Raw genomic sequence first — 15,405 nt, 5'->3', positions numbered from 1 at the left:
CACAGTAAATGCCAAGTGCATTCAGGTAAAAGGCTTTTCCTTTCCACCTTACACTAAACAAAACAGGACACACACAAAGACACGTCCCTTTCTCACTCAACACCTGACAACGTAAACCCCACCCAACAGGTGAAGTTGCAATGGGGCCACACCCTCAACAGAGGGGATGGACTGGGAGTCACCTATAGGTCGACGCAATTGGTACTTAACAGCCTTCAGTCGCCAAATATTTCAGCTTCCCAGCCAATCGCAATCAAAGCTGGGTCTATTGATGCACGCTCCGTTTTCTGGAAGTTGTAGTTTTGAATATTCAATCTTGTCCGTAACAAAAGTAAGGCAAGACTACAACCCCCAGAATTCTTTGCAAGGTATCCAAGTTAAAAAAAAATGTCAGCCTAAACCTGAGCCTTTCTAAAACAACAACAAATTGTGAGCAAGGTTTATTACTGAAGATTGATTTCCCCCAATTGGGAAGTGCAGCCCTTAGAGAAATGTAAGTCTCTGGCAGCGTGCATTGCTTTAAAAGAGCCCAACACTTCAGCAATTGACACACGGAAATTTGACGTTTGATTGCTTCCTGCTTCTCCGTAACCAAATAGTCTGAAATAACAAGTGGGTCCTGTTCACACAGACCGAGTGTCAGGGAATCCGGTACTGGTCTGGGGTCACTCAAAATCCTCAACTTCCTTCGATCCTTCTGAAGGTCTCCATCTGAAGAACCGAAAGTGTCTGGCGGACCATTTGAACAAAACCTGTTTCAGTCAGTAAAGGACTTCAGAGGTCTCCCGAAATTCTAGCCACCTGCAATGTTTCCTGCTTCAGGACTTGCTTGGCCAGGTAGGAATACTGGCAAATGAGGAATCTCTCTCTCTGTGGCGGTAATTAAACTCTCCTCCACGGTCAAATCAGGGTTGTTTTATTTTAAATAATTGTTTTCAGCACTTTTTGTTACTTATCTCCACGACTTTCTGAAGTGTGAATAGTCAGAAGGAGGGTTCCTGTGAGAGCCGGGTGATTATAAAGAGCGCACTGGATCTTCAAGCATGGTCGTTTTCAGTGGATCTCTGAAAGTGAAGATCGGGGAGGCTGTGGATCTGAAACCAACCCGATGCGCCCTCAGACACTCGATATCTAGCAAAAGTTACCAGTTACTGGATCCGTATGTGATGGTGAAGGTGGATAACCGGAGGGTCGGACAGACTGTCACTAAACAGAAAACCAGCCAGCCCACTTTTAATGAGGACTTCAGCACCCAGATCTGGCGAAGCAGTGAGCTGGAACTCACCGTTTTCCATGATACCCCCATTGGCTACGATGACTTTGTGGCGAACTGTACCCTCCAGTTCGAGGAACTGCTGAAAAATGGCACGAAGACCTTTGAAGGCTGGGTAAGCAGAGCTCTCGTTACTTTAGTCATTCATTTAAAATATTGTCACTTCAACACAGTGTACATCCGCGGGCAGGTCTCACGAACAGAACTGACCATTATTCTGTCATGACGGTTTGAAACAAAAAGTCTTGACTCCATCCATCCACTGTCAGGTTTTGACTACAGTGACCCAGAAATAAAATTGAAAGGACGATGTTGTATTTCAAAACGCCTTTTTTTTTTAGTAGGTTTGTAGACGAGACAATGGATCTATGATCACACATAAAATAGCTATGTGCATTAACATCGACTAAACACAAGAATTGTGCACAGTGAACTATTCCTGCTGGCAAAAGTGACTAGATGACAGTAGCTAAACATGTGCAAGAACTCCATAATGAGGTGACATTATGTCTTTTAAGTGGCATTGCCACTAAACATTGAGAAGTTGCATGTATTCTATACATACCTGCTGCCTTTAAACATTTCAAAGTTCCAGGTGAACATTTTTATGTATAGCTTAAGAGAGATGCAGGAAAGGTGTGTTGATCCTATGGACTTCAGTCTGCTATAGTTTCTGAGGCTGATACTTTAGAGCATTGTTACAAATTCAAGCAAATATTTAGTGGATACTGATGAGTCCTATAACTAGAAACTGGATGCAACATTTGGTGGTACTGGTGGGCTTGTTATAAAATACTGAGCCTGCAAACTATATGCGCTGTTTAGTGTTTACAGACCACAATGTTTCGATCTTTCGTGCTGCAAGTCTTCAGAGATTGGGAGGGAATTCTACTCCATCACAATCCTGTGACTCTTGGTTTATCTAGGGAGAGGAGGAGACGCAAATGTTTTCTTCTGTTTGAATAGACTGGTGCTGATCAGTGACCAGTGCTGTGTATGGAGGCCATTGACTGGAGTAAGATCATCAATGTGGGAACCAGGTCATGGGGCTCTTTGCATTGTACAACTGATCTCAAACTGGTCATCACCTGAAGTTAACACACGTTATTCCACAAAATATCACCAGATAACAACCAAGAGGAAGAACATTTAACTAATTTCCTCCATCCTTCTCCCACCTCTTGGTCCCCAACCCAAGTATTTTTAGGCCATTTGCAGCGCCCCAGATGCGGTCCAATTGAGAATGAAATGAAATTAAATACTGACAAATCACCAGGGCCAGGCAACCCACATCCCAGAGAACTACATGAAGTGCCCTTGGAAAGATTAGATGTATTGGTGGTCATCAGCTATGATCGAATGGTGGACTGAATGGCCTAATTCTACTTAGAACATAGAACATAGAACATAGGACAATACAGCACAGAACAGGCCCTTCGGCCCACGATGTTTTGCCGAACTTCTAACCTAGATTAAGCACCCATCCATGTACCTATCCAAATGCCGCTTAAAGGTCGCCAATGATTCTGACTCTACCACTCCCACGGGCAGCACATTCCATCCCCCCCACCACTCTCTGGGTAAAGAACCCACCCCTGACATCTCCCCTATACCTTCCACTCTTCACTTCTGCATATCTTATGGTCTTCCAACGTTCTATGGACTGTGGAGCAGTTCCTACAGATTGAAAGTCAAATATAGCCCCCACTATTTTAAAATGAAGGAAGTAGAACAAAAACAGAATTATAGCCAGTTGGCAAAACAGCAGTCATGGAGAAAATGCTAAGGTCTATTATAAAAGACATGATAACAGAGCACTTGGAAAGCATTAATGGGATTAGACAAAGTCAGCCTGGGTTTATGAAAGGGAAATCATTCTTAACTAATCTACTGGTATATTCGAGGATGTATCTAGCAAAATTGATTCGGAAGAAGAAGTCTTTTTATAAAGTCCTACATCAGAGGATTGTGGGCAAAATTTAAAGTTCATGAGCTTGGGGTAATATACAGACATGGATTGAGAATTGCCTGATAGACCAAAAACACAGGTTGGAAATAAAAAGGGTTGGGGTGGCAGGTAGTGACTAGTGGTCTTACAGAGGGATACGTACCTGGGCCATAGCGATTCATTACATAGAAGTGATTTGTATTAGGACACCGAATGCAAAAATTCCAAGCTTGCTGACCATGTAAGATTAGGTGGGTTTATGAGTGTGAGGAGAATATAAGAAGGCTTCAGGATAATCTAGTCAAATTGTGTGAGAAAAGCCACAGCAGTGTCGTAAAATGTGAGTAAGTGTGAAGTTATACAGAACTTCAGAGGATTACTTAGAGTGACATATTAGGAAATGTGGATGTACAAAGGGTATCCTTGTACATCAGTCAATGAAAGTAAGTGTGCAGCTGCAGCAAGCAATTAAGAAGTATGTTAGTTGTCATTGCAAGATAATTTGGGTTCAGAAATAGGGATGTCTATATGCCATAATACAGGGCTTTGGTGAGACCACACCTGGAGAACTATACAGTTTTGGTATCCCTGCCTGAGAGAGGATATGTTTGCCATAGAGGGAGTGCAGTACCAGGGATGGTAGATTTAGTGTATAAGGAGAGGTTGGTTTGACTGGGCTCGTATTGACCAGGGTTTAGAATGAGGAGGATCCTATTGAAAGATACAACAGGAGGTTGTCAGACTAGATACAGGCAGAATGTTTCCCTGGTTGGGATTTCTAGAAGGCCAGGGAGTCCAGGGGTCATGTCCTTAGGATACAGGTTAGGCCATTTAGGTCTTGGAAGAGGAAACAGTTCTTCATTCAAAGGGTAGTCAACATATGCAATTGTCTACCACAGAAGGCTATGCAGGCTGGGTCACTATCAATTTCTTTTTTGAATATAAACAATTTTTAAGATATTAAAGGTGTCAATAGGTAAGAAGAGAAAGGGAGAAGATGGTATAGAGATAGTGTATTACAGATGATCATGTTGAATGGCAGAGCAGGATCAAAGGGCTGAATGGCCTACAGCTGCTCTTAGTTTCTATGTTTCTGTGACTTAACTTAGCAGAGATTAGTTATGAGGATCAACATAGCTGTGTCCCACACAGTGGAATATATTTACCAACAAAGCATTTTGGGAAGCTAATCTCCATCTCTTCTCTCTTCTTCGGTTATATTCGATGCTGCTTTAATGTTATAATTCATAATTAGCACCCACTTCAATAACATGGATTCACACTTTTTGCAGTACATTCTATTTTAGCACACAGTACTTCAGCGAATCATCAAGCATCATCTCTTGCTCTTGCCCCTGCACCTGGTTCTGAATGAAGCTTAGAAATGCGTTTGGAAGCTGGGGGCGGAATGATCTGCCACACTTGGATTTCAACAAGCCGTTACTAAAATTTGGAGAAAATGCTGGTTCATTGCTGTCTCTGAGCAAGGGTTTTAAAAAGGAAGAAACTACTAACTATTTATCTACCAGTCTCCTGAATGCTCAACCTTAGCTTCATCTCAGTAAAAGTATTTAAAAATATTGTATGTTTGGATATCCTGATTTCTCTGGGGCTCTGTTGGGTTGCATTATTTTACCAAATGCATCTCTTTCTGGCAGTTTGTACCGTGTTGCCAGCAGATTTCTATCTGACTCTGAATATCAGAGGGGCTGAATTGCCTATTCCTGCTCCTAATTCATATGCCATAGACTCCTACAGCATAGAGGCAGGCCCTTTGGCCCAAACTCATCCATGCCGACCATAATGTCCATCCACGTCAACCCCATTTCCTGCAGTTGGCCCATGTCCTTTGAAATCTTTCTTATTCATGTATTTGTCCAAATGTCTTTTAAATATTATTAATGCACCCAACGCAACCACTTCCACTGGCAGCTTGTTTCCATATGTGTGCCACACTCTGTGTAAAGGAAAAAAAACGTTGCCCCTCAGGTTCACTTTTATCCTTTCCCCTCTAACCTTAAACTGATGCCCTCTGGTCTTCAATTCCCCAACTCAGAAAAAGACTGAGTGCATTTACCCTCTCCATGCGCCTCATGATCTTATAGACATCTATAAGATCCCCCTTCCATCTCCAATGCTCTAAAGAAAAAAGTCCTAGCTTGCCCAACCACTCCTTATAACTAAGACCATTGAGTCCGGGCAACATTCTTGTAAATTTTGTCTGCACTTTTTCCAGTTTAGTAACACCCTCCTATAGCAAGGTGACCAAGAATACGATACTCCATGTGCGGACTCACCAACATTCTGTACAACTGTAACATAACTTCCCAACTTAGAGTCATGGAGATGTACAGCATGGAAACAGACCCTTTGGTCCAACATGTCCATGCCGACTAGATATCCCAACCCAATCTAGTCCCACCTGCCAGCACCCGGCCCATATCCCTCCAAACCCTTCCTCTTTTATATTCAGTGCCATGACTGATGAAGGCCAGTGTGCCAAAAGTTGTCTTCCTGCCCTGTCTACCTGTGACTCCACTTTCAGAGAACTGTGATACTGAATTCCAAGGTCCCTCTGTTCCACTACTCTCCTTAAGGCCCTACCATTCACCATGAAACTCATACCTTGATTTGACTTTCCAAAATGTAAGTCCTCACATTTATTTCTATTAAGCTCTATTCTTGGTCCGCTGATCCTGCTGATTAAGGTCTGCTGCAAGTCCTGATAACCTTCCTCACTGTCCATGACACTGTCTATTTTAGTGCTATCTGCATCTAATCGTGCCTTGTACATTCTCATTTAATTAATTGATTATAGATAACAATAGTAATGGACACAGCACCAACCCCTGAGGCACTCCACTAGTCACAGTCCCATAAGCATCTTTCTACTATTACCCTCTGCTTCCTACTTTCAAGCCAAATTTGTATCCAATTTCCCAGCTTTCCCTGGATTCCATGTGAACTAACCTTCCGGAACAGCTTACCATATGGAACCTTATCAAAGACCTAGCTGAAATCTATGTGGACTATGTTCGTAGGGAGAAAGTGGGAACTGGGTACTGAGTTGGAAGATCAGCTAAATTTAAGAGGTCAGACTTTCTCAGTTTGTAAGAACCTTGGAGCGGCACGGTGGCTCAGTGGTTAGCTCCACTGCCTCATACTGCCGGGGACCCGGGTTTGATTCCAGCCTTGGGCGAGTGTCTGTCTGTGTGAAGTTTGCACATTCTCCCTGTGTCTGCATGGGTTTCCTCCAGGTGCTCTGGTTTCCTCCCACAATCCAAAGATAAGTAGGTGAGGTGAATTGGCCATGCTAAATTGCCCATAGTGTTAAAGGATGTGTAGGTTAGGTGCATTAGTCAGGGGAAATGTAGAATAATAGGGTAGGGGAATGGGTCAGGGTGGGTTACTCTTTGGAGGATTGGAGTGGACTTGTTGGGCTGAAGGGCCTGTTTTCATATTGCAGGGATTCTATGATTGTAATTCACAAACCTCGAGCTTTCTAATCAAAAACACCTGCTTTGAAAATCCCACAAACAAACCTTTCCCACTGAGGTAACTTGTTTCCTTAATTGCTCTGAAAAAACAGCTCCTTTTGCAGGAAAAAGACAATATTTGCCTTTGATCTTTGTCAGGTATCCTCCAAAACTGCACTAGAAGTTTTAATTTCTATTTACTAAGTTAAAATTAATCTTTAATTATTCTGAATCAAAAACAAACTAAAAGCCTGCAATGTTTACTCTCTCCCTACTGTAAACCTCCGTAGTATGCAACGTTTCCAATTGTACTTTAGGTGTTCAGTCACTTGCACTCTGACGTGTCATACTTGAGTAGGTCACGGTTCCAGAAGGACTCACTTATGTGTCTGTAACTGCCCATGTGCAGTGTGGACATTCTTGCTCGTTGGTGTGTCCCTCCTGTTTGTACTTGCCCTGTGTACCCGCTAGTGTGTGCATGCTGACAGGTGCACTGCAAAATACAGGATCACCTCAATCAAAAACTCTCTACACTCAGACTATGGCTCAGCCCAGGTCGGGGACATGACTTTGTGTGGTCATGTGCAAGAGTGAATGGTGTACCAAATTGCTTCCATCCCTATTTTAGTTTCTGTTGATTTCAGTGGACAGTGGTGAGGGATGTAGAATAGGGCAGCTGATTCACTGCAAACTCTTCCTCACATGGAGAAAAGGCTAGTCATTCACTATCTCCCAGTCCACTCAATCCAAATGATGCTCATGTTCTGATACATCAAAAAGTTACAGTAACAGCAGCCAGTGGGCTGAGGAGTGGCAGGTAGAGTTTAATTCAGATTAGGGGTGGCATGGTGGCTCATTGGTTACCACTGCTGCCTCACAGCGCCAGGGACCCGGGTTTGATTCCCACCTCGGGTGACTGTCTATGTGAAGTTTGCACATTCTCCCTGTGTCTGCATGGGTTTTCTCCGGGTGCTCTGGTCTCCTCCCACAATCCAAAGATGTGCAATTTGGTGAATTGGCCCTGTTAAAAATTGCCCATAGAGTTCAGGGGTATGTAGGTTAGGTGTTTAGTCTGGGGTAAATGTAGTGCAGTAGGGGAATGGGTTTGGGTGGGTTACTCTTTGGAGGGTTGGTGTGGACTTGTTGGTACAAAGGGCCTATTTTCATTCTGGAGGGATTCCATATCTTCTAAATCTATATCTAAGTGTTGCATTTTGGTATGACAAATCAGGGTAGGACTCGCACAGTTAATGGTAGGGCCTTGGAGTGATTTTGAACAGAGACCTTGGGTGCAGGTACATAGTTTCTTAGAAGTAGCATCACAGGTAGACAGGGTGGTGAAGAATGTGTTTTGCATGCTTGCCTTCATGGGTCGCAGCATTGAGTACAGGAGTTGGGATATCATGTTTAAGCGAGACATTAGTAAGGCCTCATTTGGAGTACTGCACACAGTTGTGGTCACACTGCTATAGTACGGATGTTATTGAACTGGAAAGGCTGCAAAAATGATTCACAAGGATGTTACCAAGACTGGACGGTTTGAGTTATGAGGAGGGGCTGGATAGGCTGGGACTATTTTCAGTGGAGTGTAGGAGGCTGAGGGGTGATCTTCTAGAGGTTTGTAAAATCATGAGGGGCATAAATAAGGTGAATAGCGAAGGTCTTTTCCCCAGGGTAGGGAGTTCAGAACCAGAGAGCATAGGTTTGAGGTGAGATGGGAAAGATTTAAAAGGGTCCTGAAAGGCAACTTTTTCAGAGTTCTGTGAATGAGCTGCCAAAGGAACTAGTAGAGGCGAACATGATTACAGCATTTAAAAGACATTTGAACAGGTCCTTGGATGGGAAATTATTTTTGTGATGTTGGTTGAAGAGTAAACATTGATTGTTTAACCTGTTTTGCTCTTGTTGAAAAGTTACTATTTGATTTTTTTTTACACTCCTGAGAGGACAGAGAAGGTCTTGATTTAAGATTTCACTTAAGTGTGAAACCATTGACATTGCAGAGTCAAAACGTATCGCGTGGAAAAACAACAGCGAGCCAGGCAGTATTCAAGGAGTAGGAGAGTCGACATTTTGGGCATCACCCCTTCATCTCTCCTGTTCCTTGGATGCTGCCTGATCTGCTGTGCTTTTTCCAGTGCATACTTTTCGACTCTGACTCTCCAGCATCTGGAGCCCTCACTTTCTCCTGAACATTGCCATTGCAGCATTCCTTTGGTACTGCGCTCAGTTATCAGCCTACATTATGTACTCCAGATACTGCAATGTGTTTGAATTAATTGCTTTTCTGCTCCAAAGTGAGTGTTACCATTCAACAAATGACCCATGTTTTGTGATGGTGGCTATTTAACCCAAAATATCTCTCTGAGGCAACTTCAGTTGTGGGTTGGACAGCCAGCCAAAATCCCTCACCTCTTTTTCTTTCTTTGAGGAAGGTATCTTGTCCTACGCAGAATTTGTCAGAGCAGGAATAGGTTTTCCCTCGGGATCAAGGGCCCTGAGGGGAAAATCCTCTCTCCTCCCCACTAATCAAGCCATCATTGCGTGGCGGCTGTATTGAGTGGCAGTACCATTGTGGAGGTGGTGACACTGCCAATACGACAGAGACCTGGGATCAGCACTGGATATAAGGCCAGAAGTGAGTGGTGGGGAGTGGTTTGTGGGTGGCGGCTGCTAGAGTGCTGAGATAAGTTGACGGCAAACCAGTGGGGTTGACTCTCAGTGGAAGCCCTCTCCCCAGTGCGGAGTCTCTTGTCCGTTTCAACAAAGGGCTACCCACCCACCCCATGGGTTTGCTTGTTGTACTTACCACATGTTGAGTCCTCAGTTGAGTTAACACATGACATGGTAGCATGAGGCATTAACTGCCCTCAACCATGTGACTTAATCAAAGTGGAGGCAGGGAGATGGCAGGGGTCCCTATCTGTCCCTCTCCTGCCTGATTAAATTGTGATCCACCACCAAACCCATTGGAGGGGAGGGCATGAGATTCTCCCGCTGGGTTCAAACACAGAACCTTGCTAAATTAGCTGATCTCTGCTGATACAGGGCAAGGGAAAACATGTGACTTGTGTTGATAGTGACTGAATGAATAGAAGACTTGGTTTGACTATTGCGTCTCTTTCTCTTTGAGTTGCACTGACTGCTAACATTTACTGTCCAAAGCAAACATACAAAGATTGATTGTTTTGGCAAGATGTCTGGATGGTTTTGCATACTGTGCACTAGTAGATGAGAAAATCAGAGGAACCTATGGGGCTTTAAGCAAATGAGTGCTCAATGCTGATATGGATTGTAACAATTGTAAGGAAACCTTTGAGCACAGATTCCCCAGTGAGAGAGCACAAACAAAATTCACACCCAGCTTTTTCCCCAAGAAAATTATTGTTATTTTCTAGAGACTGTCATCTTTTTGATATGTTGTATGAATCAGAATATATTTTTGTCAGGGTGATAAACAGTTTTATTATTCAAGACTGAAGAATGTTTTCACGGATTTCCGTTGTTAGAAACAATGAACTGTTATCACTGTTAGGAGTTTCACGATATTTAAGTGTATACAATATAGTTTCATTTTTGATTGGGTTGTTTGAAGTTTGGCAGCAGATGGCATGACTCAATGCCATCTAACACGAGGTTCCATTCTCCATACGCATTGTTAATAAATTTGCTCAGCAGGAGCTGTTTGTTAGTCTGTGTTTTTAAAACCAGACAATGTAATTATGCTCAACCCCCTGCAGTATATCCTTTTTTGAGGTGCAAGCCCTGCTCTAACATTTGAAGATATTGACCTAGAATTTGCAGGTCTTGACAAAACGGTGATGCTGATTTTTTTTTTTGTTTCATGATAATAAATGCCATAGAATTTATCTTTGGGCTACTGCGCAGGAGTCTGTGATTGCATGGTATTCTTTGCAGGCACTCTGTGGACAGGACAAGCAACAACAAAATCTTTCTTCTATCAGTCAGAGGCAAGTGGGATCTTAAATCAGGAAATGAACGTGAAACTGTAAAACCATGCAGTGAAAGCAAAGTAAAGGGAGGGAAATAAATAAGGAAATGTGAGAAAACAAAATAAGAGACAAAGAAAAATTTAGAAGCATTTTTATTAAATTGTAATAATTTTGAAAAGATCATGAACAGTAAGTACAATTTGAAGGAATGAAATTCTGCACTTGAACACTGCATTCTCTTTATTTTTGAGGTTGTGTGACAGCAGTTAAGATTTAGTGAATTTTTTAAAAAGATCACATCATCTGAATGGACAAGCCTTAACCACCAATTATGCTGGAAAAAGAAATACCTACAGGACAAATAGCACAATTTAATTCCTTTCATGTGTTTCAATGCTTGGCCTATTCAATAGGTGTATGATGTTTTATTCTGGGTGGTGTGGTGAGGTAGCAATAGATTGTGGGTAGTCTGGTTCTGTATGAGTTAAAGTTAATATGGGCAGGGGCTTAGCAAGTCAGTAAAGGGGCATTGGAAAAGTGGGGATCAGAAGTGACAATGGTTAAGATGGGGATTTAATATATGCAATGAGGTAGAACTGGAGTTGGCAGCATTGAGATAGTAGTGGCAGCCTTGTAAATGGAATATATGTCAGTTATTAAGCCCAGCACAGGGTTGATGTGGTTGCGGTTGAGTTGGGTTGAGTTTGGTTCAGTTTACACAGAAGCAAAATGGATCCAGGGAATGCAGTTTTTGCAGGGGCACAAATGGGTTCACTTTCATGTCGCTAATTTTCGGTTAGAAAATGTTTCATCTTTTCTACTATGGGATTAGACCCAAAGTCACATAATGTGATGCCAAATGGAAGATGGAGACAGTCATGGAACAATAATACTTCAATGTTTGTAAGTAAAATGGTTAGATCATTAATGACTCCTATCCTTGATTATCATTCTGATAATTAATTTTTTTTTCCAAACGTTTATTAACATTATACTTCTGCAAAGGTTTCATTCAATTAACATCATTTTTGATAAAAAAATTTAAATGTTGTTGAAAATTGCCTCCCTTGTATTGAATTATTCATGGCATTTAGGTAATAGCATTTTAGCTGTTTTAGAATATTAAACTTTGTATGAATTTGAATAATGATATTTTTAAGCTCTTCAGTCTCTGGTTTAGAGAGATACATCTATGGAGGCACATACATGTGAAGAATAATATATGTCAAATATGACACTTTGACACACTGGAGGTGACCATTTAGAAAGAAATCATTGCAGGTGACGTAGTTTATATCGTGCACGATAGAATTACGAGAATGTATTGTCACACAAATCTCCGTTTTGAAGGATGATGTGATGGACTGTTTCCAAAGTGTAAGAAAGTTGAAGGGAAGGAGAGGAATAACACATGATGGTCACATTATATAGAATGTCATTAGTGACATTCACTGGAAGGAATTCAAACAGGGACATGTAGGCATGAAGGTGATTGGTGACAATAATTCGTAACCTTTAAAGGACCTTTTTGATAAGGACATGAACAGGAAAGGTTTGGAGGAAAATAGGCCAAATACAGGCAAGTGAGACTAGTTTAGGTTGGGAATATGGTTGGCGTGGACTAATTGGACCAAAGGTTCTGTTTCCATGCTGTGCGACTCCATGACTCTTTTTTTTTTGAGAAGAAAAAGGATGCTGGAGAGGAGGGAGATATTTTGAGAAGGATGGTAGGATTAAGTGTAGGGCGGTGACCACAATTTTCATAAGGGAAACTATGCCAGAGGAAAGGGAGAAGTTAACAAAATTGGGCAGCATTGGATCAAGGAGGAATAGTTAGGCCAAGAGAATGTGAATTGGGTATGCTGGAAGAGTTAAGGACTGTAGTAGAGATACAGGGGATGCTGTAGAGGATTTGAAATACAGGGTGGACTGAGAACAGTTGGTGGGAACAGGCTGTGGAAATTGAGGCAGCTCAGTGGATCATTATTGAAGAGACCAAAAAGATTGTTTCTTGCAACAGAAACAAGTGGGACATAACACAAGCCAGTGCTTTTCAAGCTTGTGTGTGAAGAGCTTTGAGATAAAGCAGAGAGATATAAAAAGCTCCCTAAATAATTTTGATTTTTTTGGCAAACTAATAGAGTATTTGATGAGAAATGCTTGCAGTGTTTCAATTTTTTCCACCTGAGAGATTCCTAAATGGGGGTTAAGTTTAACGAAATCTAGATGGTCTTTGTCATTTGAACAACCAGTCCTCATCCAGCCCTACCCAACTGAACCTGTTCTTTCTTTGGACAATTTCTCCTTTAGCCTGTTTTGCTCCCTCCAAATAAATGGTTGCTATGGGTCCTCACATGAATCGTATCTATATCTGCCTTTTTATGGCTTTGTGGAAGCTCTTTGTTGCAGTCTGACTTGGGTACCTCTGCCTGAAATCTTTTTCCATACTTTGACTTCATTGATGCCAACATCTGCTCAAACATAAATACTACTTCAACCTTGCTTCAAATTGTCACCCTTCTCACATCTTCAGCTGGTCCACTCTGTGACACTTCCCTTCCCTCCCATGACTTCTCCATCTTCTTTTTTGGCGACAGGTTTGTAAATATTGTAAACCTACAAAATTCCATCTCTCCTTTTTTGTTTTACCCTTCCTCACACCCCGTTGCCTGCAAGGATTCCATTCAGTTCTCCCCATTTTCCTTCTCTGCATCTGCTCTGATGCAACCTTCCTCAACAGCACTTCTGACATATTTTCCTTTTTCCCTCCACCGAACACCATCCCCTATTGTGATTTACAGGGCCTTCCTCTGTGTTCAACTTGTTTTCCACACTCTGTTCTTGCCCTACTCCTCCCCCTCAGAACAAAAATGGGATTCCCCATGTTCTCACTTTCCTCACCCTCAGCCAACACTTTCAAAGGATCATCATCTGCCATTTCCGCCATCTGCAGCATGATGCCACAGTCAAACCGATCTTCCTCTCCTGCATCGGCATTTGAAGGGTTCCTCATTCTGTGATGCTCTGGTTGATTGCTGAATCACCTAAACTACACCCTTGACTTACTGCAGTGTTCCAGAGAAGCTCGGTACAAGCTGAAGGAACAGCAACTATATCTCCCAACTAGGCACTTTACTGCCCTCTGGAATCAACATTGAGTTTAACAAAGCTAAACCATAAACTCTATTTCCAAATTTTGAATATTTTTGCCAGCTGATTGTTCTTAATCATATTTTTGCTTTAAGACATGTTGCCATTACTGTATATATTGCAACTCCCTTGCACTATATTGAACAACCTTCCTTGTTATGGAAAGCTAACATGCTGCAGCAGTAAGTAAATCCTGCCCTGCACAGACAGTTAGTTATAAGTGGAATTTCAAACTGGAGGAAATCCTCAATGTAGCAAATTCACATGTTGACACCTTTTGAAGAGTGTTATGAACTTTTATTGTTTACTTGAAATATTTGTTTCATTTAACCTAAAATTGCTCTGTAGTTTTAAACTCAAAGGTTTTGATTAGGAACGTTCTGTTTTTGGCTCCAGTGAACCACAGGTTTGAAGGCAAATGACTAAAGAGTTCCATTTGGATTAATAATTGTAGATCCTATCTATTCACGTCGAAACATGAGCCCAGAACTATGTTGCCTGCAAGTCCTTGGAACCACATATTGTTATGGCACGAATACGTATGAATTGTATGGGTGGGTGTGTTCAGGGAGGCTGATGTGGTCAGTGTCACTTTTTTTGGAAAATTGCTGTAAAAGCACTTGCTGATTGCTCAATAAATAAGAATATACAAACTCACAGCCCAGTGTTTTATACATGATACATTGCAGCCAAATAGAGGGTAATTTTGGCATGTCCACAAAAGAAATGTATTTATTAGGGGAGACATTGCATCCCTTTTCTTTGGTTGGCTTTGCACTTGTATGTGTTGGGATGATGACATAATCACCGATTATTCTAAGTTGCTGAATATCTCAAATCTTTGCAATGTTTGTATGCAGTGAAAAGCTTCAGTGGCTACTGGTTTTTTGCTCTTGACTAGCTAGGTAAGACAGCAAATGGCCAAGGTAATTAGATCATAAAGAAGGCATCAAATTGAATCCCCAATATTTTTATTCCAAATCTTAGCTTCATGACTGATAGTAATTCCAGTCTTCTTTAAATAATGATCCTCTCCTAGCTCCTTAGTGAACCATTGCTCTTAGACCTGCAGATATATTTGGGAAAAGTTTGCCATATTGTAACATAATCCAGCTTTAACAATTTGAAGGAAATTTACAGTTTCCAAAATTGGAGAGATTTGGATTTCTAGCATTAATAGTCAGCGTGCAACCAAACTGTTCCCATGGGGAGTACTGGTTATTTGAATATTTTAATGAGGTTTGTGCATGGCCTGCATTTTGGGTTACCCATGGCCAGTTGTGGGAACCCTGGAAGGTGAGGAAAATTGTGTGGAAAGATTACATGATTTTCTCAGGCAAAGTTTAAAAATCACACAACACCAAGTTATAGTCGAACAGGGTTATTTGGAAGCACCAGCTTTTCGGAAAGCCAGTGCATCCAAATAAACCTGAGGGTTATAATCTGGTGTTATATGATTTTTAACTTTGTCCACCCCAGTCCAACACCGGCTCCTCCACATCATGGTTTTCTAGCACTGCTTGTGGGTCAAGAGATGAATTAGCAATTTGTGCCATCTCCCCAAGTTAACCAGCTTCCCATCCTGAGCACTGAACAATTGTTGCC

The 15,405-nt window shown here is 41.8% G+C and overlaps 1 protein-coding gene across 2 annotated transcripts in view; it reads left to right on the top strand.

Moving 5' to 3' along the window:
- The first annotated feature begins 371 nt into the window (after positions 1 to 371).
- The window catches only part of LOC140476179 (protein kinase C epsilon type-like), a 224,224-nt gene continuing 209,190 nt past the window's right edge, over positions 372 to 15,405 (top strand). For both annotated transcript variants that reach the window (XM_072568361.1, XM_072568360.1), the window contains exon 1: positions 372 to 1,388. In XM_072568361.1, the coding sequence (XP_072424462.1) occupies positions 1,044 to 1,388 (345 nt within the window). In that variant the 5' untranslated portion in view covers positions 372 to 1,043. The remainder of the gene's footprint in view (positions 1,389 to 15,405) is intronic.

This window comes from Chiloscyllium punctatum, chromosome 4 (assembly GCF_047496795.1).
Source record: "Chiloscyllium punctatum isolate Juve2018m chromosome 4, sChiPun1.3, whole genome shotgun sequence".
Lineage (NCBI taxonomy): Eukaryota > Metazoa > Chordata > Chondrichthyes > Orectolobiformes > Hemiscylliidae > Chiloscyllium > Chiloscyllium punctatum.
This window is presented reverse-complemented; position numbering and strand designations above follow the sequence as displayed.